Raw genomic sequence first — 25,779 nt, 5'->3', positions numbered from 1 at the left:
GAATGAGCACTAGAAACTCCTGTTCTAACAACCTCCTATTCCTATTCTTGCTGACATCACTCCCTGAAATAGTTAATATACTTAACAGCTGAACACAGATAGGATGTTCATCGAATATGTTGACAGGACAAAAAGTTGAAACTGTTGGCAGAAACCCAAAGTCAATATTGAAGCCAAGCAAAATAGTGCCTGCAGTGCCACATTAGAACAGCTTGAAGACTGTTCATTTTTAAGTGACAAGAGACTCCCTCACCTCCACAGAAGCAATTGTGTTTTCAGGTAGCAAATTTCTATTATTCTGATTGTTTCCAAATAAACTATAAATTTCAAAGTATAGTTTTTTACTTTATGAGAAAAGTATTCCTGAGTATTTAGAGAGTATGGAAGGAACTAATACTCTTTTATGTAGAAATATTTAAATGTAAAATGATTTTAAATCTAAGAGAATATTTGACTAATTTAAAATTTTTTAATGGGCTTTAATATTTTCAGAGGTTTTCTTAGGGATTTTTGAACTGACATTATTGTCGTTATTTATTAATTTTCTTTTTGCCCAGATCAAGAGGTTTCATAAGTGTTTACTCTTTCTCTACCAATTGGCTTTCCAACATTACTAGCCCCAGAGGTGGCAAAACAACAATAAACACAACTAGTCTGGAGGCCTCAATTTGTATCTTGGGAAGCGTTATAAATTTTCCAACTCCCTAGACACAAATGTACAAAAGAAACCCTTGTTTTCTCTACTGGTAATTGTGTGCTTTGTCTTGCAATTCAGACATTTACGAGAAAATCTATATCACCTTAAATTAAGATTTATGTTAAATGTAGCTGGAAACCAGCAGAGTTATGTATTGTTTTCTTTTTTAGAATGATTTTATTCAAGCAATCAACTTACCTCATTTCCTTGTTTGCTACAGTTTCCTGTGGTAAGTGAATTATCTATAAAACATGAAATTCAGGCTAAGACAGGAGCAGCTAAGCAAATCACACCACCCCTGGAGAAAGCTGTTGAACATACAGCTTCAGGGGAAAAGTTAGTCCCTGATGATTCAGAATGTTTGTCTACTTAATGTTCCGGAGCAAGTACCACTTGTTAGATATATTGCTCTATACATACATTTCAGACCAGGGGAAGGAGCTTGGAAGTGGGAATGTCTTGGGACTTGTGTTGGCAAAAACGTCTCCTTAACAAAAAAGTCAGTCTCCTTAACAAAATAATTAGTCTTCTATTATTATTATCAACATTAAAAATTAAACTTTATCTGAAAATTCAAAAGAGTGCTAGGCATTTTATAGTGTCTGGGTCCAATCCAAGTTTCTGTTAGGTACATGATACATGGTTTTATTCTGGATCACTAGAGAGCCATTTCAAAAATGAAAGTATCTGGTTTAAATTTAACTTAGTAAACCATCCATTTGGGTAGTTCTAGGTGAATAGCTTTGGACACCAGATTTCAATCTTATTTCTTTATTCATTTCATGAATTTTTGGAGAATAAAAATGATTGTGGACACCGTTTTTCATTAATCATTGTAGAGAGAATTTTCTCTGTGTCCCCACAAGGCATGATTCTGAGTCTATGGTGACTTAAGAGGGCCACAAAACAATGAGTATTTAACTTTCCTCTCAGATGTATGGCTACAATAAACATCTATGGGTAAGGTTTACATTCATAAAGAGGCTTTTTCCAAGAACAAAGCTTTTTTTCCCTAAATCATACTTCCCCTGCATCTGTCCCTCAATCCTGATTGCTCTTCTAAACCATAACTTACAAACCCATGTGCAAACCCACTGAAAGCTGAGAAGGAGCATAGCCAGAGATACTGTGGACCACGGCCAAATTCAGGTGTTTTTTTTTTTTGGCAAAATAAATTATGATTATGGCTAGGAAAATTAGGGGTGTAAATAAGCAAAAAATTAGAAACTATATATTGCATGTCATCCCAAAATTCAGAAACAGTCATTGTTAAACATCTTTTGTTTAGTCTTTCAGATGTTTTTCTGCCTTTACCTATTTGCACATTTTACAAGAAAGAGTCATTAACTATGGTGACTCTTCGACTTGCATTTCCCACTTACAGCTATCTTTTGATGCAAATAAATAATATAATATTTTTAGAGCTTAGTATTCTCTTTTTATGGTATTTTTGTGTGCATGTTCTTATGTACTTAGTTATTTCTGTAGAATGTATTTTTTGAAATAAAAGTACTGGATTCAAAGGTATGAATATTTTTGAAGGTTTTATGGTGTGACATCATGAAATTATCTTTTGTGGCCCACTTAGGCAGACTCTAACAGGCTTGCTGCTTTGCATCCTGGCATATTTATCTTTCTGGAAAGAGTATCCTAATCTACTTCTGCAGAGCTACTGCCTCTCAGTTTTGGTCCATATGGTTCTGGTGACCCTGTTTCTGCTGCTGACAACAGAGCTGGAGCTCGTGACCCACCCAGGCCTGAACCAGGAAATGCACACATCCTGCTGGCTGCATTGACCCAATCAGAGCCAGCGTCTTGCAACAAATCTTCTGTTTAGATGTCTAAAAATAGAACTCTTACTCTTTTTTTTCCAATTTGACTTGAAACATAAGAGAATACAGAGGCCTGAGCTGCTGGTACTATTTTGCTACTATGTGGCGCTTGGGAGCAATGTTAACACCACGGACTGGAGCAAACGGAAGGAGACATATTGTCTGATGCTATCGGTTGAGCACAGTGTCCAGTTAGTTCTTTAAGCCTGATTCACCATGGCCTTTTTGGATTCTGAACTAACAGATTTCATTTGTATTCAAGCCACTTTGAACTAGGTTTTCCATCATTTGCAATCAAAATCAGTATAGAATACCAGTTATTTAATTTTTCACTTTTGCTAATCTCATGGATGAAATGGCTTCTAGTTGTTTTAACTTGCCTATATTTGTGATTTTTCTCATTTTTTACATGCTTCCTAATCAATTCTATTTCTTTTGTAAGTTATCTTTTTATGTTTGTCCCTAATTCTTTAAAATTAGAGTACTTTTCTGCTCCTTATTGTTTATGTAATTGTTAAACAAGACTGAATAACCACCCAAAGTCCATGGACATGGGGGCCCATGTGAAAGCTTTGAAAGCCACCATCATTATGAGATAAATTATATAACAGTACTTTACAAATGCTCCAAAATACAGTACAGGCATGGCTCTCATTGTCATGGCCATTATTTTCATCATGATCACCAACTTCTGAGGATAAGCAAGAACAAGAACACCTACTAGAAGTTTCTTTCCATTCAACAACAAACTTGGTGTCTTTCGAGTCACCCCTTTCCCTGACTGAGTCACATGGCTGTTCACAGAGAATCAATTGCAGAATGGGAAGCTCTGGGCCAGCACCAGCCATTGTGTGTATCCTTGCATGTGAACTGGGGGCTGGAAGAGGAGTGACTGCTTGACAATTATCAGTCAGTCAAAACCACCAACTGTCTGAAAAAATGGCCTTATAACTAGTATTGTAACTAAACCAACTCCTCCATGTTTTGTGCATACATGAAATCTAGGCAATACGCTTGCATTCCAAAAGCTTCCACTTGAAGAGATCTGTGTTCTTTCCAAATATAAACCTTACCCAAGAGGTAGTCATCTTGGCCACACCTCTGAGAGTGAGAGAAGCTCTCTTGCTGTGTTGGGTAGTCATAATGGGGCTCAGGGCCAGAATCCCTAGGGGCATAGGATAGTGCAGAGAAGATGACCCTCTTCAGTGCCTAATAAAATGGATGTTACCTACGCTGCCCATTCCCCCAAAGGCAGTACAAAATATGTACTATTTAAATTGAAAAGCAACTACTGCCCCAGGGAATGGACAAGGTTGTCATTGGCATAGCCATGGTTAATGGTCAGTTGACTGACTGAGTTGAATGTGCTACCGGAACAGGAAAGCTTGTTAAGCAGACTTCCAAGAGGGTCTTTCCAGGTAAATCCAAATGTACAAATTAAAGCCAGTAAAGACACCTAATTCTCTAATAATATGTGGGGTGCATTATATTTTGGGAATAATTCCAAACATTAAATAGTTCAAAATATATTTTCAATTTAGCATGTGCATGCATTTGCTTAAACTATCTTAAAAATGAGTAAAAAATAAACACTCAGTTATTGTCATTTTGCTTGAATCACACTGAGATGAGGAACAGCATTTAGCATTGCATGCTAGAAAAGGACACAGGGCTGGGAGTCAGGGCTGGGTGACTGTCCAACCACCTTCATGAACTTTGTGGCTCTTGGGCAAGTCTGTGTGCCCTGAAACTCAGTTATTTAACTTCTTTCTTTTAAAAAGCATAAGCCAGATACAGATAACAAAACCTGCCTCTGTCTTCCCTTACAGAATTGTGAGAAGCTGGTGAAGATGTTTATTACAAAAGTGTTTTGAAAATAGACCAAATACTGTTCTTTTTAAGGCATGATATTTTCATAGCATGTCAGGCAACAGGGAAAAAGTAAGTTAGGATTTTATTTTACTGTGGGTAATTTATATGTAAATTATTGTGCAATTTAATAAAAATAAGCCCCATTTTTTTGTACAGAAGTACCCAGAAAATTAAATAACAATATAGATTGTTCAAATAGTTGGTTTAATATATTTTATTTTCTCAGCATAATTAGAGTTATATTATACAGACCTTTGAGTAGTCAGTGAGAGAAGAAAGCAGATATCTTTTTATTAAAAGTGTTATTTGAATTTATCCCAAATTAATTCTTATGGTTCTATCACAGGGTGTCTGACTCAACTATATGAAAACACCTTCTTCAGAGGTGGGGATGTAGCTTCCATGTACACCCCAAATGCCCAACACTGCCGGATGATGTGTACTTTCCACCCAAGGTGTTTGCTGTTCAGTTTTCTTCCAGCAAGTTCAGTCAATGACGTGCATAAAAGGTAAAAGTTGATATTTCGTTATTAGAGAAGCCATTTTTCAAAATGGAATTAGTCGTGTGCAAAAAGGTGTAGTATAACTGAGAGTTCTTTCTCAAATGTGGTTCAAGGACCAGCTTCAGCAAAATCCTTCATGTAGTTCTTACAAATGCAGATTCCTAGGCCACAGCCCAGACTTGCTGAATCAAAGTTTATCAGGACTAGAAATATGCATTTTAAACAGTGATCAAATTTATTTAAAGTAAATGATGCTGGTCAATTTCTATTCAAAGTCTCAAAATGCTTGAACATCATTGGGCTAAGAGATTGTCTCAGGAAAGAATCTAACAGGTGAACATTTCATCTGAATAAAGAAATATACTGAACTGTGTGATGATCACATTAGTGGATAGCACAGTCCAGAGAAAATAAGACAAGCGTTTTGCTGAGAATATAGTTGAGAAAGATCTAGAACTTGTGGTTTTGGGACAGGGCATATCTGAATGGTGCCTATAGTGTGCCAGTTTGGGCATCTATGGCATGACGCTGTGTATGGCATGTGTGTGTGCACGTGTGCTTATGCTTGTGTGACTATGTATTGACTGGGGATTTGTAAAAGTTTTGGAGAAATAGTAATTATAATTCTTATTAGGTCAGGGAGATGCTTGTTAATCACGAGCCACAGTTTCATCTTAATGTTTTTTCATTTTGATTAATATCCAGAATAAGCTTTTCTTTATTGTTCCCATGTTCATATCCATAACCCTTTTCTCGTCTTCACTCTGTGTGAGTTTACGAGCTAGAAATTGGATAGTTATTCCCTGATCCTACATGTTAAACAGAGAAAACCCAGATTGTATGTGAGGATCATTGTATTAAAAGTTGAGGAAGGTTCTGGAATTCTTATAAATAATGAAATTAACATGGAGGTTGACAAGACAGAAGGAAGTCTTCTATTATGTGCAAAGTACAAGGAGTTAATAAGCAAGATGAACAATATATACAGCTCTTTTCACTAATTTAATTTTTTAAGTAAATGAAAGTATTTGCAAAAATAATCACCAATTGGGGACATAGTTGCCTGAAAGTATAAGAACACAGGAAAAATCGTTAACTCTTTAATGTAGTTGTCTTTCTGTACTTAAAAAATGTGAGTGTAAAGAAAATGCCATGCTGAAGTTAGGTATTAAGGGGATGTTATAAAATTACCTCTAAGAGTATTCTTTCCAGCAGGTATTGGGGAAGCTATATTACTTTCCTTATTCCTGGTTTTATTTGTTAGTGTATAGAAAATGCTTGACATTTCCTCAATGTATGTTTATTATTCTACTTCCTAAGTAAAGCTACTTTTAAAACAGGTTTGGTTGCTTCTTGAAAGACAGCGTTACAGGAACCCTGCCGAAAATACATCAAACAAGTGCAATTTCTGGACATTCCTTAAAGCACTGTGGTCATCAAATAAGTGGTAAGACGCAAATTTCTCAGCTACATTTGAGTTAATATTGGATCTACCTTAGAACGGCTTTTGCTCCACATCTGTACTGCTACAGCCTTTTGGAAAAAATCACTCATAAAGATAGGAGATGGGGCAGTATTCTGGTCACAAAAGAGGGACCCATATTCATCTGGATACTTCTATCAACACATATGAGCCTCTATTTTGTATGAGGTTAGCACTGAATACAAGATTTGCAGAAAATAAATCCAAATAATCGTGTCTCCTTGTTTCCAGATAAGAATTTTTAAGAAAACATAAGGAACATCTCTCTCACAGGTTCACTTGAGGGTAATTTGTACATCAGTGATTCTCAACCAGCAGTGATTTTGTCTCTTCCCTTAGGGGACATTTGAAAATGTCTGGAGACACTTTTGGTTGTCACAACTAGGGAGGATGCAATTAGCATTTACTAAGTAGAGACCAGAATGTTTGAATGCTGCCCAGCATTCTACAAGGCACAGGGCAGTCCTCCACAACAAATAATTTTCTGGCCCAAAATGTCAACCCCAGTGCTGACATCAAGAAACTCTGTGATATACCATTAAGCCCAAATTGAGGAACTGAGTTCTGCAAATCGTGCTAAGAATAATACTTCTTAAAGGAAACGTGAGGACTACGATGGTAGAGAACTTTGATTCTGACATCTGAAGCTACTGACGTCTTGGGAAACAGTTTCCAATGCTATCCTAATAAACTTAAGACAAATGAACTATTTCTCAAACATGCCTGGGACTGATCAGAAAGTGAAAACTGCTGACGAGATTCAAATGATGGGCTGTCAGAATCTTAAGATAACTGTGCTGTTGCTCTGTGTATGACTAAACATCATTACTGTTTTGTTTTTATTTTTCTTATGCACAGTTAATTTTGTAGGTTCAAATTTCAGATTTTTAATATTTGTCTTCCTTTCCTCCTCACTGATATCACCCCTTCAGTACTCACACACTTTGAGCCTGCTGTTTGCATTTTAACCAGTTGTCAAAGGATGGGAATGTCTTAGTTACAAATATGGGCCTGACTTAGCCAGGTGTAGTTGGCCGGGCGCAGTGGCTCACGCCTGTAATCCTATCACTTTGGGAGGCCAAGGCAGGTGAATCACCTGAGATTGGGAGTTCAAGACCAGCTTGACCAGCAAAGTGAAACTCCGTCTCTACTAAAAATACAAAGTTAGCATGGTGGTGCATGCCTGTAATCCCAGCTACTGGGGAGGCTGAGGAAGGAGAATCACTTGAACCTGAGAGGCGGAGGTTGTGGTGAGCCGAGATCACACCATTACTCTCCAGTTCGGGCAACAAGAGTGAAACTCTACCAAAAAAAAAAAAAAAAGAAAGAAAGTAAAAGAAAAAAAGATGTAGTGTACCTGAGGTGGCGTACATTTCCTATTTTATAAGATCAAATTGTATGTTAATATAATTTGGTATAAATTATTCGAGTAAGTGTTATTTCCGATTGTTGTATGCTATAGCAAAATTTAAAAAGAAAGTCGTGTTGTGTCTTTCTCAATATTCCTGTTATTTGTTAATGTATTCTAAAACTTAGTGTTACTCATTTAGCTTGCTTTCAATGTTTTTTTTTTCCTAACTTGCAAACATCTTAAAGTGAAAAATTGTTCCTGAGTGCATAAAATCTCTATACTCGGAACAATTCTAGTCAAAAGCATTTAAAGCTTTCATATGAACGCTTAAAACGTTTTTATTTGTAAGAGTCCCATCCCAACTCTTAGCCTACTCTCTTCTTACATGCAGAAAAATTGGAAAGTGGTTTTATTTCTACAATCTACAAATTTCTGATTAAGAACCACTGTGAATAATCCACCTCCCTGCCCAACTCAGCGTATTGTTTTCCTGACAGTTTGTATATTTTCTGTCTTTCCCACCCTTACATTTAGTTTTATGACTTTAACCATACTTCTTAAGAGTGGAAAGTTACCTACAATAGATTATGGCTTATTTCACGTTATCTTCAGGAATAAAACTTTAAAAAAGTATATGGTTTATACTTCTGGTTACATTACTTCCTTAACCAAAAGTATAACTAAGAAAATTGAATCTTTACAAAAAAGAGCCTAATTTTGGTTCACCGTCTATGAAAAGAATTATCTATATCTTTTGCATGTAAGACAAATCTCCATGAAAAGGGTATGTAAGGCTGGATATGGTGGTTCATGCCTGTAATCCCAGTACATTGGGAAGATCATGAGGTCAGAAGATCAAGACCATCCTGGCTAATGTAGTGAAATCCCATCTCTACTAAAAATACAAAATATTAGCTGGGTGTGGTGGCACACACCTGTAGTCCCAGCTACTCAGGAGACTGAGGCAGGAGAATAACTTGAACCTGGGAGGCGGAGGTTGCAGTGAGCCAAGATCATGCCACTGCACTCCAGCCTGGGAAACAGAGTGAGATTCCATCTCAAAAAAAAAAAAAGAAAAGGGTGTTTAAATAGACATTAACAAAGTTTTAAAACAAGAATGGAAGTGGTTTCATCATGCATATACAACAACTCTCCACATTTTGAAATAATTGACCCAGATGCAATTTGTAAACAGACAGGAGAAGTTGAAAGCAGAAAAATAACACTAGGAGATAAGGAATCTCCTTTACTCAATGCAGAAGGTCAAAGGCACATCAGTTTCTTTAGTAATGCAAACCTCAGCACATATTATCAATGTCCTCATTATTACTGCCTTGTTTCCCACTGCTCATTGATAATTTCAATGTGAAATTTACCTGTATTGTTGCATGCATCTTGCAGTTTAAGAAGTGAAGTAACCCTTTTTCAATGCTATTGTTTTAGGGAAAATATTAGATTGTGTTTACTTCAAGCAGAGTTCGATAATTTATGGACATAATAAAAATTTTAAATCCCTTAATACAGCAGTTGCCAAAAACGGGCTATTACCCTTCTAAACTACCAGCTCAAATAGTAGTGGGTATCTAATCTATCTCTAGAAAGAAAATTGACTGTATTTGCTCTATGCATTTTTCTTGTACAGCTTGCCACCGAGACATTTATAAAGGAATTGATATGAGAGGAGTCAATTTTAATGTATCTAAGGTTAGCAGTGTTGAGGAATGCCAAAAACGGTGCACCAATAACATTCGCTGCCAATTTTTTTCGTATGCCACACGAACATTTCACAATGCAGAGTACCGGTGAGTACAATTCATGGTGTTTGTTGTTTATATTGGCGCCTCCAGGATTTCACCGTATTCTTCATAACCTCCTTTTGTTTCCCCAACTGAAAACCAAACAAGGCTTTTACTCCTAACCACTTTCATTTACTTTACTCTATTTTATTCTTTATCTTCATTTTTTAATTAAATACTTCATTTTATTTTCATGTGTTTCTCTACCCTTTTCCCTGAGCATGTGATTGTACCGCTGGCATCCTCTTCCTCCACTTCTCCAAGGCTGATTCTTCTGATTCGTAACAAATCATGTCTTTCCTCAAATATCACCCCCTCCAAAAGGCCATTTCTGAGCATTCTCTTTTAAGTCACACTCAGCTCTGTTTATTTCATTCCTAGAGCTAATCACAATTTGATATTAGCTTGTGAATTTTTTTCCTTATTTTTAAACCTCATTTTTATTTGCATAAATTTATGGGTACAAGTGTAATTTTGTTACCTTGATGTATTGTATAGTGGTGAAGTCTGGATTCTTAGTATGTCCATCTCTGGAATAATGTACATTGGACCCACTAAACAATTTTTCATCACCCACCCCCTTCCCACCTCTCTGTCAACTTCCCAGTCTCTACTGTCTATCACTCCACACTCTACTCAATTTTGGTGTGATTTTTCCTGAAGTGAATAAGTTCCATTTGCCCCACACATAGGCCTTGCTTATAGAATGAGGGTTTAGTATCGTAGTGTCTCTGGCCTCATTCTCACCCTACTTTCCTTTTCGAGGGGAAAGATGTCCATTTGATTAATAATGCAAACCCCTAACTCACTCATTATCAGGGTCATTGCTTTTCCCAATGTCCATCTGAATACTAAATGTTACCTGGACTGCTGCCTGCACCTCAAAGTGCAGGAAGCAAAGTAACCTCTTTTCTTCACATTTAGGAACAATTGCCTATTAAAGCACAGTCCCGGAGGAACACCTACCAGTATAAAGGTGCTGGATAACGTGGAATCTGGATTCTCACTGAAGCCTTGTGCACTTTCAGAGATTGGTAATTGTAGGACGACTTCACTTTGTGATTGTAGCAGGCAGAATAAGAGCCCCCAGAGATGTCCCTGCTCTAAGCCTTGGAACCTGCACCTGTGTCCCTACAGTTAGCAAAAGGGCTTCTGTCAATGTGATTCAGTTAAGGACTGTGAGATGGGGAGATTACTCTGGATTTCTGGATGGGCCCCATGTACTCACAAGGGTTGAGTACTAACAAGGCTTATAAGAGAAAGAGAGAGGCAGAAGGGTCAGAGCCAGAGAGAGAGGTTTGAAAGTGTTACACTGCTGACTTTGAAGATTGTTATATGTAAATTTTTGATGCCACAAAAGAAGTAGAACTCAAATATTAATTTTCTCAGCAAGGCAATTTACTTCTATAGAAGGGTGCATCTCACAGATGGAGCAATGGTGAGCACACAACTGAACAGGGGAGGGGAAGAGGTTCTTATCCTTGATGCAGCCCCTACTGCTGTGTCATTCCCTTATTGGCTAGAGTTAGACCGCATAGTCAAAGCTAATTCCAATTGGCTATTTTAAAGAGAGCAGGGGGATGAGCCAGATTGGCTGGGTGAGTGGTTTAGTGGGAAAAACAGTTATGGCAGAGCAGGTGACCGGGGGTGATTCAGGTCAAAGCAGGTGACTGGAGCAGGTGACCAGAATGAGTCAGGACGGAGCAGGGGACTGGGGGAACAGATGTGAGAACTACTGATTAGAACTGGTGGGAAAGTTGTTTACCAAAACTGGAGTCAAGTGAGCACAGAGTACCAGGAAATTAAACTTTAAAATGGAGAATTAAAGAAAAAGAGAGCTGAACATACTGACATACTGATTCTTTGAAGAGAAACTTGGAGTTCACTATATCTAACAATCCCCCATATTGAATATTTATGGTTTTTATTTTCTCTTCAAAATTCCTTCACATGTCTTGGCTTAGTTGTTCTTCTATCTCTTTGACAGCATCCCTGGTGTAATTAATAAACAGCTGCTAGTCATAATACATGTAATTTATTTAATTTACATTTTTATTAATTGTCACCTACAAAAATATTGACTCAAATCCTGCAGCTATTTGATCTCTGGCTTTAAATTTATCTGGTAACTCCAATAGTGTTTATATAAACATGGGGGTTAAAGGACCCATTTGATGCACTTCTTTTTTTTCAATTTTTCTTTTTTTCTCTCTCTTTTTTTTAAATCATGTTGATGGAATGCTAGGGTGAAAGGGATGGCCAATTGGACTAGGGCACAAGTACTGCTCTAATTACCTGGCAGAGTACACAGCAATAGTCCCCTGCAGTACCACCACACATCTGCTCAGGGAAGAACAAGGGCAGACTGGTAAGCTCTTGAAAAGGCTCGGTTTCACTGCACCCTGTTCAGCTGGCATTCCTTGAATGCCAACTTTCCCCCCACCCACATCGTGAAAGGCACGAGGTGAATTAACATTGGGGGCTGGAGGCCAGATGGCCCTCGGGGGCTGACCCACAGGGCTCTTAACCTTAGGGAACAGCAGTGAAAGAGTCTTGCATGAGTCATCACCTCAGGCGGTGGGGTTCTGAAAAAGGGCTACCATAGAGCTCATGCCCTGTCGTGAGAGAACCACCCAAGTGGAAAGGACAATCTGGGTCTCTGCCTGCCTGTCACACAAGCATAACAGTCACTCTTGTTTAGCATATGAACAGAATATCGAATCCATTCCAGCCAGCCGTTTGTATCCTGATACCCTGTTTCGATTGCTATAGCTTGTTTTAAATCTTTAATCTCTACAACAACTACTTAGGTTTTATCATTGGGTAGATAACTAGAGATGCTTTGGTTAGTGGAGAACTTAGGAGAGAGAGAAGTGGGTGCAGGATGTGAGGAGGCAATAAAGCACATTTCAAGGGGTCCTGTGGGGTTATTCCCTGAGACTTCTGCTCCTATACCAAAGAAATGGCTCAATGAAGAGGAAGATCTCTACTGAGTAGCGATGGTGATCTGTGCTGGATACATTGGTTTAGCTGACAATGGGGAGGGGTAACTCCTTTAGCAAAATGAGTGCATGGTTTTAAGAAATGGCAGGTACTGGTTGGGGTGGTCCATCCTTGCTCTTTAACATTTTATAGAGTGTTGGACCAACTTTGGCAGAGAAGCTCTGTTCTAAAAAGGACACGATTTTCAGTTTATACTGGAATCTTTGTCAAACTCTTCTCAAAGTAACTTATTCCACTTAACAGATCTTTTTTTTTTTTTTTTTTTTTTTTGTCTGAGAAAAGTTAGATAGGGTAAAGATACTTTTCTGAAGTGGAGAGTTGCCTCTGACTTGGCAAGTCTCCGCAGAGTATAACAAGGCAAGCATCAAATGTAATAGTTTGAGGTGAAATTGACTTGGTTATATGAAGAATTAGATGGTCAGCAATAGAGCAAGCAAAGAAGAAGGAGTAATAGAATGGATGAAAGAGAGTTAGATTTTCCTTCGCTTTAGATTGATAGGATTTTCCCCTGGGACTATGGCTCATGACTCTGGAGGGCTTTCTTGACTTGGCTTTCTTGACTTGGGTGTGATGGGTCCATCCTTTTTCTGCTGCCTGGACTGCAGTTTCAGTAGTTAGGGACACTAGGTAACATCCTACCCAGGCTGGTTCCAGCTTTTCCTTCTCTCCAACTTTTGACAAGGACGTGGTCCCCAGGCTGATGTCGCTGTGCTGGAAACTCTAGGGGCGGCACCTGTGCTAAAAGACCTCTAGTTCTGAGGGAAGGGAAAGTGGAAGATAAACCAAGTACATAATTTCTGAGAAACTGATTTTTTTTATTTCAAGTGTAGAAACATTGGTAGTAGCATGTAGATAAGGCAATTCATGAAGCATCTCATAAGGAGATGGGCCGATGTCTTTTTGGGGAGCAGTTTGGACTCTTAACAGGGTAATAGGTCTTCCTGCTTTTCCTGATGAAGGTAGGTGCCAGGGAGGATGATATTTCCATGGTATATCCAGTACCTGAGCTAATTTCTTAATGACATGTGCAGTGAAATGAGTCCTATTATCTGAATGAATGTTCTCTGTTAATCTAAACTTGGGTATAATATTTTCAACATATGCCTTGACAACATTATTAGCAGTTAGTTGTACTTAAAAAGGAAATAGCTCCTACCCAATGAGTAAGGTAATCTCTTATTACTAATAAATACGACCAATTAGAGGCATCTTTGCGTAATCAATCTGGATATTTTGGAATGGCCTTAAGCCTGAATTACTGCCCCCAAGGGTTAATTTTTTATAGCTTATTTATTACTTTTCTTACATACTAAGCAACTGTCTGTAACCCATTTGACCAGGGTATAAATTCCTATGCACCCATAAACTCTGAGGACTGTGTCACACCGGCTTGGTGCCCCCAATAGGGGGGATGTTCCTGTTCCTCAGCTCCCATAGCAGCTCTATGGATCATGCCTCTTTCTTCCCCTGAGAAGAGGGGAAAGGGAAGTTCTGAATATCCATTTTACATTGCTCTATTTTACGTTGGAGTCCTTTTAGGGAAGGGTGCTCAGGCTGGTAATGAGTGGGCTCTTGGAACGATTCCCAAGAGGCAGAGTTATAAGGAGGAGGGACAACAGGGATAGGAAAAGGGTTTGGGACAGCAGCTGCTTTTTCTTGTTTTTGGTCCTTTCATTACTCTTCTGGTATTTTAACATTAAGGCAAGGGGATTATTAGCGGGAATATTACTGTTGCTAGCTTTATCCTTTTCATCCCTTACCTTACTTGGGGTATTTCCCATTTTTGGGGTAAGGCTTACCCCGTTTTGGGTTAAGCAGGAGACCAGAGCAGGTGATCGGGATGAGTCAGGATGGAGCAGGGGACTGGGAGAACAGATGTGAACTACTGATTAGAACTGGCGGGAAAGTTGTTTACCGAAACTAGAGGCAAGGTGGTGCAGAGAACCAGCAAGTTAAATTTTAAAATGGAGAATTAAAGAAAAAGAGAGCTGAACATGCTGACATGCTGGTTCTTTGAAGAGAAACTTGGAGTTCACTCTATCTAACAAGATGAAGGTCCATGAGCCAAGGAACGCAGGTGGCCTCTAGAATCTGGAAAGGGCAAGGGAACAGTTTCCTTATGTAGCATCCTGGAGGAACAAAGCCCTGCTGATGTCTTGATTTTAGCCCAGTAAGACCCATGTCATACTTCTAATCTCTACAATAGTAAGATGACAAATCTGTGTTGTTTGTAACCACTAAGTTTGTGGCTATGCACCTGTAACAGCAGTTACAGGAAACTAGTACATTGATATTGTAGCGAAACTGTAAGGTCATTCCTTGGTCGTGTCCCTATCTAGTGAAATGACTCTACCATGGGGAGGGAATAAAGCTGTCATTTCACACATAAAGGTAATTTCAGTGGAATTACCCAGAAAACTGCCATGACATTCCACCTGATTTAGCATATCAGGATGTTAATGACAAGATGTTACCGAAACCAAATCCCTTCTAGTCAGTTCTCCGCAGTACTGGGTGCTGGCTCTGTGCTTGGCACTGTATTGGGTGCTGGGCTAGGATTTCCCTGTGTAAGATTGGGAAGGTTGGTTACAAGGCATCTGTTTGCCTGTCTTCTCTTTGCCACAGCACACCTTCCCCATAGTGTGTGCCAGGTTGATGGTTCACATGAACTGATGATTTAACTTTAACATTCATTTTATTTTTTTCTGGGAGAGTTTTTAAAGGATGCCAGGAGGCAGGACTCTATGCCCAGCTGATTTTTGAGTTTTTAGTAGAGATGGGGTTTCACCATGCTGGTTAGTCTGGTTTTTAACTCCTGACCTTGTGATCTGGCCTCTGGGCCTCCCGGAGTGCTGGGATTACAGGCGTGAGCCACTGTGCCTGGCTACAGCCAGGATTTTTATCATTGTGTAAAGGCTATTTGACCAGATTAAATCATATGGGAACTCACTGCAGTTTAACAAGAAAGCAAGTACAGAGATTAGACATCCACGGTGCTCTCCCGGGTGTGGACAGCAGAAATGACAGCCCAGAGCTGTGGCCTGAGCTTGCCTGTTCCACCGAGGGCTTCAATCTCTCTACAACCTTAACAACACTTGTTATTGCCTTTTTCATTACTGCCTTTCTAGGGAGTGTGAAGTGGTTTCTCATGGTGGTTTTGATATGCATTTCCCTAATGACTAATAATGTGGAATATTTTCTCATGTGCTTATTAGCAATTTGAATGAATTCTTTGGGGAAATCTCTGTTTAAATCTTTTAGCCATTAAAAATAATTGGGTTATTTTGTTTTCATTGTTGAGTTGTATGAGCTCTTTATATACTCTGGATACTACACTCTTAGACCATATATTATTCGCAAAAATTTTCTGTGCACCTGCAGGTCATCTTTTCACTTTATTTATGGAGTTCTTTGAAGCACAGAAGTTTTTAAACTTGATGAAATCCAGTCTGGCTCATGCTTTACCTAAAACGCCAAAACGTAATTCATGGTTATGAAGACTTTTGCTTATAATTTGTTCTTAGAGGTTTATAGTTTTAGCTCTTACGCTTAGGCATTTGATGCATTTTGAATTAAATTTTGTATATGGTGTAAAGTAGGAATCTAACTTAATTCTTGCATGTGGATATTCAGCTATTCCAGCACCATTTGTTGAAAAGACAGTTCTTTCTCCATTGAGTTGTCCTGAAATCCTTTTCAAAAATCGATCACCTATAATGTGAGTTTATTTCTGGATCATCAGTTCTAACCCATTGACCTATATGTCTACCTTAACTCCAGTTACACACAGTCTTGATTACCATAACGCTGTAGTAAGTTTCGAACTCAGACAGTCTGAGTGCTTTAATTTTGTTCTTTTGCAAGATGAATTTGGTTATTCTGGATCTTTTGCATTTCCATATGAATTTTATGAAGGTTGTCAGTTTCTGCAACAAAAGGGAGCAGGATTTTGATAGAGTGCATTGAATCTGTAAACCAATGAGTACCAATAGAATTATCTGTTATCAAATTTAGTAAACTGCATAAATGATGTGAACACAAATAAAACAAAACAGGATATAAGATCATATGAATATAATGATAATAAAAGTGGATTGTCTGTTCTAATTTTGATGGGCACAAGGCATTTTGTTAATCTCTTCTTATTAAATAACTTTTTATAATGTATTCAGGAAAATACAACAAAAAAACCTTACATTCCTAAGTCCTCAGAGTCAGAGTAATATAAAGGAAACATAAACACACACTGAGTAATGTAAACATTTGGCATTGGTGGATAATGGAGCTAGGAGCACAGCTTTTATTTCTCTGACACAGGAATTTGCCCCTTAGAATTAGACTAACTTTGCCTTCCTCTAAATGGCAAACAAGTTTGAAGATACTTTAACAGACATTTTTTAACTTAAGATGTTTAATACTGTGAATAATAGTCACAATTTCCTTAATTATGATGACAAAATATAAAGAAATTTAGCATCGTGTCATTTCCTAAGGAACATCTTCTCTCTGAGTTCACAGGTTGCCACATGGACATCTTCCAACACCTTGCGTTCTCAGATGTGGATGTTGCCAGGGTCCTCACTCCAGATGCTTTTGTGTGTAGGACCATCTGCACCTATCATCCCAACTGCTTCTTCTTTACATTCTATACGAACTCATGGAAAACAGAGTCACAAAGGTGAGTATGCATGGGGAGCGCTTGCTGCTGTACCTTCATCGCTCTTATTTTATCGTCTGAGTTTTAAAAAGTTTCATTCATTTCCCTCAAAACACTTGAACCTGCAGTTGAAGTAGGTACTTTTCTGCCAGGTGCAGATCAGTTAAGAGATTAGCAGACTTCTCTGCCTACCTTCTCTCACTTTCAAACAAATGTTACCATTGAACCAGTGAAGCATAGCCATGAGAAAAAAGAAGGAACTGATGCCTTTGAATGAAGATTCAAAACATGATCTTGATGTTTTGTATTAGCTTGGAGTAAAAGCCACTCACTGGCAGTATATTCCTTAGGCTTGTTGGCTCTTCTCTTTGTTTCAGACACTAGAGCTCTGTTTATTCTGATCAAGGCTCTGGCCCACTCTCCTTATCTCAGATAACCCACCCTCTTCTACACACAGCCTGGAGCTAAGAGAAGGGTGTCTAGTTATGAAATATCATCGGCAGCATAAACTCCCCGAATTTGTTCTTTGATGCTTTTTGTTGTTGTTGTTGTTTCCAGTTAGAAGGTGGAACTTCACTATTGTCCTCTTTGCAGGTTGTCTGTGCCTATTCGTTTTCTCCAGAGGGAGATGAGGCTTGATTTACATTTAATCTCTGCAATTTATTAGAGTCCTGTAGTCTGATTTACTTTGAAGACAGTTTCCCAGAAGAATGAAATTTGCTGAGTTGCTTTTTGAGTGTAAGCTGCTTTTGTATTTGTTTAATGCCTCTAATGCAAATTTCTTTCTTTCTCTCTTGCTTTTTTTTAAAAAAAAAAATAGAAATGTTTGTTTTCTTAAAACATCTGAAAACGGCACACCAAGTTCCTCTACTCCTCAAGAAAACACCATATCTGGATATAGCCTTTTAACCTGCAAAAGAACTTTACCTGGTAATGTGATTCGATAATAATATAACATAAAATGTAACATATTTCATGACTTTTAACAGCAACAATGAAGAAAGAATCCTCAAGGTAACAGAAACTTGTGTAAGTGTTGTTCATTGCTTTTCTCATTTGATATGTTTTTATGTTTATAATTGACCACAGAGCCCTGCCATTCTAAAATTTACCCAGGAGTTGACTTTGGAGGAGAAGAATTGAATGTGACTTTCGTTAAAGGAGTGAATGTTTGCCAAGAGACTTGTACACAGATGATTCGCTGTCAGTTTTTCACTTATTCTTTACTCCCAGAAGACTGTAAGGAAGAGAAGTGAGGGAAATTTTATTTTTCAAAGACAGTTGAGATGATCACTTGATATTCTTTCTCCCTCTGTGAAGGCTTACTCTTTCTACTGTTCATTTCATCTAGGTGTAAGTGTTTCTTAAGATTATCTTTGGATGGTTCTCCAACTAGGATTACGTATGGGACACAAAGGAGCTCTGGTTACTCTTTGAGATTGTGTACAACTGGGGACAGCTCTGGTGAGTAACCTTGCTTTTTCGTGGAATTTTAAGGATGTCTGTCATGTTGATAGCTTGCTTAGTCTTATGGAATTATATGTCTTGTTCTTTTTGGTTGGAAGGGACTTTGATTCACTTTTAATTCCAACCATTATCATTAACACTCTCTTTTCAGTCTGCACAACAAGAACAAACGCACGCATTGTTGGAGGAACCAACTCTTCTTTGGGAGAGTGGCCCTGGCAGGTGAGCCTGCAGGTGAAGCTGACAGCTCAGAGGCACCTGTGTGGAGGATCACTCATAGGGCACCAGTGGGTCCTCACCGCTGCCCACTGCTTTGATGGGTAAGTGTTGGATACACCTCATCCAGAGTCTTATCTTGACTTTTCATTTTCAAGGATCTATGATCAGCTGCTCCATCGTCCTGTAACTTTGCAAATAGAGACGTGTTAAAGCAGGGATGGTATTCACACCATTTAATTAGTAGGGTCCAAGCACTGACCAGTCTGACCCATCAGAAAAGCGTGTGGTCTCTGTACAGGACTGATGCCCCTGGGTGGGTATTCTTCCAAAGAAAGAGAAGCAAAGTCAATACCCAGCTTCTCCAACCCATCACCCACCACCAATCCCTGGTGTGTTCTTCAAAGACTTATTTGTCAGGCCCATAGAAATTTTACTTTTTGCTCTTTGATTCATAAATATACTAAGTAATAATAATTTTTAAAAGTGAGAGTTTTGTACTCTGTGTATTTCAATGTATATAATTTGATATATTTCTATTTTATTGGTCAAAGAGATATGTTAGGGTTTTTACGTGTTAAAACACTGAAGCTTTGGAGTTAGACAGAGCTTGGCTTGAGTGACAGCTTTGCTGCTTATTAGAGTTGTAGGAGATTTTCTCAAAAATAAACACAAACTATCTTTGTTTTAGCTAAATTCATGCTTAGATGCTGTGTACTGGGATTGAACACACTGTCGCCAAAACATCAACGCAAAGTATCTTTGTTTTAGTGAAATTCATGCTTAGGTGCTATGTACTAGCATTGAAAATATTGCCGCCCAAATCTAGCAGTCAGTGGTACACGTGGTGGAGCCAGACCCCGCCACCTTGTCATCACAGGAAGGGGCTCTGCCGCACGGGAGCTGGCATGTGGTTTTGTGGTCGTTGACCTGGAAGAAAAGGCCCAAGATGGGAAATAGAAGGTCTCTTTTTTAGTAAGTGCACTACAGTTTGGGACCAATAATCTTCATTCTTGAAGGCTCAGCATTGTGAGTTTATTAGAGATTTCACTGAAAACAAAAAGGCCCCTTTGCACCTGATACCGGCATTATTCGTTTCTAAATTTTGTGCCCGCCTGTCTTGCATCACTTGGTGATGATAAAGATTTCCAGATCTTTGTACAGAGTGAGGCTTTGCTTTAGGTCATAATTTTGGATATACTTAGTATACGTTCATCTTTTAAACAATCAATTTAAATTTTCATACTTTCCAAAATATAGATTTATTTTATTTTATTTATTTATTTATTTTGAGCTGGAGTCTCACTCAGTCACCCAGGCTGGAGTGCAGTGGCAGGATCTTGGCTCACTGCAGCCTCTGCCTCCCAGGTTCAAGCGATTCTCCTGCCTCAGCCTCCTGAGTGGCTGAGATTATAGATACGCACTACCACACCCGGCTAATTTCTGTATTTTTAGTAGAGATAGGATTTCACCACCATGTTGGTCAGGCTGGTCTCGAACTCCTGACCTCAAGTGATCCACCCACCTCTGCCTCCCAAAGTGCTGGGATTACAGGTGTAAGCTACCACACCCAGCCATATAGAAATATTTTAAACAACACTAAAGTCCTTCTACTTTACCCAATTAGAAGGGCATTAGAAGATCAGTCTGATTTCTTGATAGTTCTGAATTTTTTTTCTTTTTGTTTGTTTGTTTCTTTCTTTTTTTTCTTTTTTTTTTGAGGCAGAGTCTCGCTCTGTCACCAGGCACTGGGCTGGAGTGTGATGGCGCAATCTCAGCTCACTGCAAACTCTGCCTCCCGGGTTCAAGCAATTCTCCTGCCTCAGCCTCCCAAGTAGCTGGGACTTCAGGCACGCACCACCACACCCAGCTAATTTTAGCATGTTTTAGGAAAGACGGGGTTTCGCCATGGATAGTTCTGAATTTTAATGAAGCCATTAGGTTCAGTTTTGTTGAACTGAGCTTAATTTTCCCATGATAAATTGCTCGTCTCTTCCCACTACAGTGGCTCTCAAAAATGAGGCAACAACATTCTTGTGTTGCCACTTGCAGTAAGCATGATATAATTACATAAATGTACACTTTTCCATTTTTTAAATAGAATCTTCAGAGATTCTCTGCTGCTGCTATTGGTGATGACAAATTACTGGAAGGCGGAATTAGGTAGAAAAAAATATGTCCTATGTAGCATTTCCTTCCCAATTCTCTTTGAAAGAGAGTGCTGGGAGAACAATATAGAAGGAAGGACTTCCCAGTGTCAAATAGGTATTTATTCTTCTCTCCTAGGCTGCCCTTACCGGACATTTGGCGCATTTATAGTGGCATTTTAAATCTGTCAGACATTACAAAAGAAACACCTTTTTCGCAAATAAAAGAGATTATTGTTCACCAAAACTATAAAATCTCAGAAGAGCATCACGATATTGCCTTAATAAAACTCCAGGCTCCTTTGAATTACACTGGTAGGTAGCATGTGTAAGAAGAAGGTGGATGGCAGAATGGTACTGGTTTACCCTTTCATATCAGTTTGAACAAGAGGACAGATCTGGAGAGACTGTTGTTATTTTCTGACTGGTGGAGTTGAGGGAAAGGTGAGGGTTGCATGGGAAGCGAAGACCCTGCGGCTGGCCATGAAATCTCTTCTACTTAAAGAGCAAGAAATGTGAATCCGTTCTTTCAGGGAAGAATACAACTGCATGCAGGTTATTGAAATAATGGATGTAGGAAATCTGGGCTTCCTTTGATAAGAGTAGCATAACCGTCACTGCTTTGGGCTTAGGGATATTAGAGGTGTGTGAGGGCAGTGGGACCAGATATCAACTTCCAGGTGTAATTTGGGTAGGAAAGAGACTGATGCAGAAAGAAGCCCAGGAAAGGCGAGAGCATCGTAATCAGAGGTGCTGCCTTTGGAGGTTCATTGCTCCCAGGAGCTGAATGCCCACCGTATCTAACAACGTTAATGGCCGGGCATGGCGGCCCACACCTGTAATCCCAACACTTTGGGATGCCCACGTGGGAGGAATGCTTGAGGCCAGGAGTTTGAGACCAGCCTGGGCAACACAGTGAGGCCCCATCTCTACATAAAATTAGAAAAAAAACAATTAACTGGGTATGGTCGTGTGCACCTGTAGTCCCCGCCAGTCAAGAGGCTGAGGCAAGAGGATCACTTGAGTCCAGGAGGTCGAGACTGCAGTGAGCCAAGATCGCGCCACTACACGCAAACAATTATGTGACAGCTTGGGCAAGTTGCTTTATCTCTTCACACCTCTAATTTCCCCGTCAGTAAAAAGAGGATGATAATTTCTTCCTGGATTTGTTATAATAATTAATACATTAAAGCACTTAATGCCTGTAGCAGTGAAGACACTCTGCTATGACTGTTAAGGATAGCACACACGGAGTAAGATTCAGGGACTTCTACATGCTTTCGACTGTAGATTTAGGTTCTGAGTTTTAAAAATTGAATTCAGGAAGTTGTAACACCAAAAATGTCATGTGAGAAATGGTGGTGACAAATTTTCTTGAGTCATTAGCCTTAGAAGTTCAGCAGAAAGCAAAAGAGTTCTTCTTGGTGCTACTCTATAGAAAGAGAAGACAGAAAAAGAAAAAGATGTGTTTTTTAAAGTCTGTATCCATAACTTTATTTGACCAAATTCTAATTTAAAAATTATGTTTCAGAATTCCAAAAACCAATATGCCTACCTTCCAAAGGTGACACAAATACAGTTTATAGTAACTGCTGGATAACCGGATGGGGCTTCTCGAAGGAGAAAGGTACAGCAGGTCTTACCTGTTGAAATACACGGAGTGGGTCGTTTTAATCGGCTTCTGTCTAAAATTATATCTAAACTCTTAATCTTTCCTACCTATTTATTCCCAAATATTTACTGTTAATTTAAAAAAAAATTTTTTTTTGCTTTGGCTTGCAAAACATTTTTTAGGGAGACTTTTAAGCATCTTACTTCATTATAAAGACCATGTGCTAGACTTTGCATGAAGGGTTGGTCCATCTAGGGCTGACAAGCCTGGGCAAGCCCATTCGGTCCTCAGTGTTAATAGCGTTCCCATCTCCCAAAACCACGTTCTCCCCTGATGCTAAGGGCCAGGAGCACAGGCAGCTGTACCATCTCTCTTTGTGGCCAGTTCTCCATCTTTTTGTTTCCATGCGCCCTTCCTGCCATCTGAGGAAGCCTGTGAACTACTTCCCTAGTAATGGTTCTAAACATTTAAATAAAATATGCAGGATCACAGAGGAAACCAAGGGAAGTGCAAGATAGTTATCAAAATACTTTTAAAAAGTGATACAGTAATGTATATATATGCCTCTCTATTAATCTATTACATAGCAAGTTATTCTAATACCAGCCATATTTTTGAAATAGTGGTGAGCATAAATGTCATTTTTACTCATCTGCCACAACTGAAATGTGATCTGAAATGATCTGTAATTTGTTGATTTGTCATCTGCTGATGGCAAAGTCACAGGTACCACTAATACTGCTCTGTCTGTCATCTACATTCCTAACTGAAGGGAAAGGCAGGCTTCCTTTGGTGGTTAGTGAAAGTAAATAATTTTTCTCTACTCAAATTTACAAACCATGTGAATTCTGTCTGTAAACCTTAGGTTTACAATTCCTGTTTATGGGTGTTTGGAGTGTTCCAATTGCCCTTGAACTTTTTAGGAAACAGACCAGTCTCCCTTTCCAAAATTATGTTCACAATAGACACTATGGAGAGTAATATTTGTGAAGAGAGTCATTCTTTACAAAAGAGGGTAGATTGCCAAACTCCATCTTTCCTGATTCAGTCCTTTTTCAAGTAAGTCACATTTTTAGATTTTTTACAGGTAATTTGAGACAAGAAGAAATTAAAAGTAATCTTAACTAAGCAATGAAAGCTCCCAACATATATCCAAGGGAAACCTGAACATGGGTAGCATTTAAATGATCTGTAAATTAATGGTTCTCCAAGGGAAATGCTCACGTGCATTTACTCAAAAAACAAAATACCCCTCAGTTGCCAAAGGCTTGAGGGCTTTTTCAGAAATGATATAGTCTTAAATTATAATTTTGAATATATAAAACAAAAAAATGAAAAGTAAGAACTTCTAGAGTTTTGGATTGTTGTAGGTGATAAATATAAAATGGGATTTCTGGGGGACTGCTACTGAGAGGAGGGGGCTGCGGAAAACATGGAAGGAGGCTTTCTGGTAGCCCAGGGTGCTGGGCTTGTCCCAGTATCACATAGGCAATAAGAGAACAGCACAGGATGCCCTTTCTCTCTCTCTCTCTTCGTGTGTGTGTGTGTGTGTGTGTGTGTGTAAAATACTACCTTCCCAATTTTTACTAATTGTATTAAAAGATATAGCCCTTATGAAAAGTGCACCACTCTGATTCACTTTAAAACTTATTTCCATATTTACTATTTATTGTGTTTCCTCCTTCTGAAGTTGTATATTGGTTACTTCACAGGTGAAATCCAAAATATTCTACAAAAGGTAAATATTCCTTTGGTGACAAATGAAGAATGTCAGAAAAGATATCAAGATTATAAAATAACCAAACAGATGGTCTGCGCTGGCTATAAAGAAGGGGGGAAAGATGCTTGTAAGGTAATGCATGAGATTATAAAAACACAATAGGCTGCCTGAGAAAATTCATTTCAAAATATATTTTCCAATAGCATAATTTATTATAGTTTTTAAAAAATTCAGAGACAAATGATTGGATAAATTATAAGCAACATTTAACAAATGGGATATATATAATACATTTCATATTTATATTATTTATCATAGGTGTCACAATCTATGCATGCACTAATTTAAGAGGGACAAATACACATGCAATAATTGTACTAAAATATAAAAATGCTAGATTTCTTTGTTGGAGGATATACAAATTTCTTTGTTAGATTTTTTTCAGAATAGAAGAGGGGATACAAAAAATGCAGGCACATGAGATACTTTAAGAAAGTGTGGTGGGGGTTGTGCGCGCATGTGGGGGGTTCTGTGTGCGTGTGGGGGGTTGTGTGTGGGGGGGGTTTGTGTGCATGTGGGAGGGTTTGTGTGCGTGTATGTGGGGGTTTGTGTGCGTGTGTGTGGGGGTTTGTGTGCGTGTGTGTGGGGTTTGTGTGCGTGTAGGGGGGTTTGTGTGCGTGTGGGGGGGTTTGTGTGCGTGTGTGTGGGGGTTTGTGTGTGTGTATGTGTGTGGAGGGAGTTTGTGTGTGTGTGTGTGGAGGGGGTTTGTGTGCGTGTGTGGTGGGGGCTTTGTGTGCATGTGGGGGGGTTTGCGTGCGTGTGGGGGGGTTGTGTGTGTGTGGAGGGGGTTTGTGTGCGTGTGTGGGGTATTTGTGCGCGTGTGTGGGGGGAGGTTGTGTAGTGGGCTACAGAATTTTAGAGGTGGTCACTTATTTGAATCTGTTCTGTCGTAACATTTTATTCTTCCACTGTGACTCAGGGAGATTCAGGTGGTCCCTTAGTTTGCAAACACAACGGAATGTGGCATTTGGTGGGCATCACCAGCTGGGGTGAAGGCTGTGCCCGCAGGGAGCAACCTGGTGTCTACACCAAAGTCGCTGAGTACATGGACTGGATTTTAGAGAAAACGCAGGGCAGTGATGGAAAAGCTCGGATGCAGTCACCAGCATGAGCAACAGCCCAGAGTAGAGGCGATTTTTACAACCTGGGTTCAAGTAAAATTCTGAGCCTGGGGGTCATCTGCAAAGCATGGAGAGTGGCATCTACTTTGCATCCTGTCATAAGGACAAAGGCGACAGTACACTCAGCTGCTGAGGACGGCGTCTTGCTGAGGCCAGCTCTCAGCATTCAGTAACTGGGAGCTGGTACTGCGAGGTTGCAACTGAACGTCTCCATGATTGCTGAAATAAATGGTAAAAGATCA

General features: G+C 39.1%; 1 protein-coding gene across 1 annotated transcript; it reads left to right on the top strand.

Annotated features, from left to right (window-relative positions):
• The first annotated feature begins 183 nt into the window (after positions 1 to 183).
• On the top strand, positions 184 to 25,779 carry KLKB1 (kallikrein B1). The gene is made up of 15 exons (XM_012452814.2): positions 184 to 279; positions 868 to 926; positions 4,748 to 4,910; positions 6,245 to 6,351; positions 9,381 to 9,540; positions 10,459 to 10,568; positions 17,056 to 17,215; positions 18,015 to 18,124; positions 18,284 to 18,446; positions 18,546 to 18,658; positions 18,813 to 18,981; positions 21,164 to 21,339; positions 22,556 to 22,651; positions 24,349 to 24,488; positions 25,336 to 25,779. Exons 2-15 carry the CDS (start codon positions 869 to 871, stop codon positions 25,525 to 25,527), a joined length of 1,917 nt encoding a protein of 638 aa, XP_012308237.1. The 5' UTR covers positions 184 to 279; position 868; the 3' UTR covers positions 25,528 to 25,779.

The sequence above is a fragment of the Aotus nancymaae genome, unplaced genomic scaffold (genome assembly GCF_030222135.1).
Source record: "Aotus nancymaae isolate 86718 unplaced genomic scaffold, 86718_ANA_hifiasm-v0.15.2.pri h1tg000006l, whole genome shotgun sequence".
In the NCBI taxonomy this organism is placed as follows: domain Eukaryota; kingdom Metazoa; phylum Chordata; class Mammalia; order Primates; family Aotidae; genus Aotus; species Aotus nancymaae.
This window is presented reverse-complemented; position numbering and strand designations above follow the sequence as displayed.

Bases quoted from the DNA above. Each gene is read 5' to 3' on its own strand.
- KLKB1 (XM_012452814.2), top strand. From the start codon at position 869: ATGATTTTATTCAAGCAATCAACTTACCTCATTTCCTTGTTTGCTACA. The intron at 18,125-18,283 runs GTAATGTGATTC...AATTGACCACAG, and splicing joins CTGCAAAAGAACTTTACCTG to AGCCCTGCCATTCTAAAATT. The intron at 24,489-25,335 runs GTAATGCATGAG...ACTGTGACTCAG, and splicing joins GGGGGAAAGATGCTTGTAAG to GGAGATTCAGGTGGTCCCTT.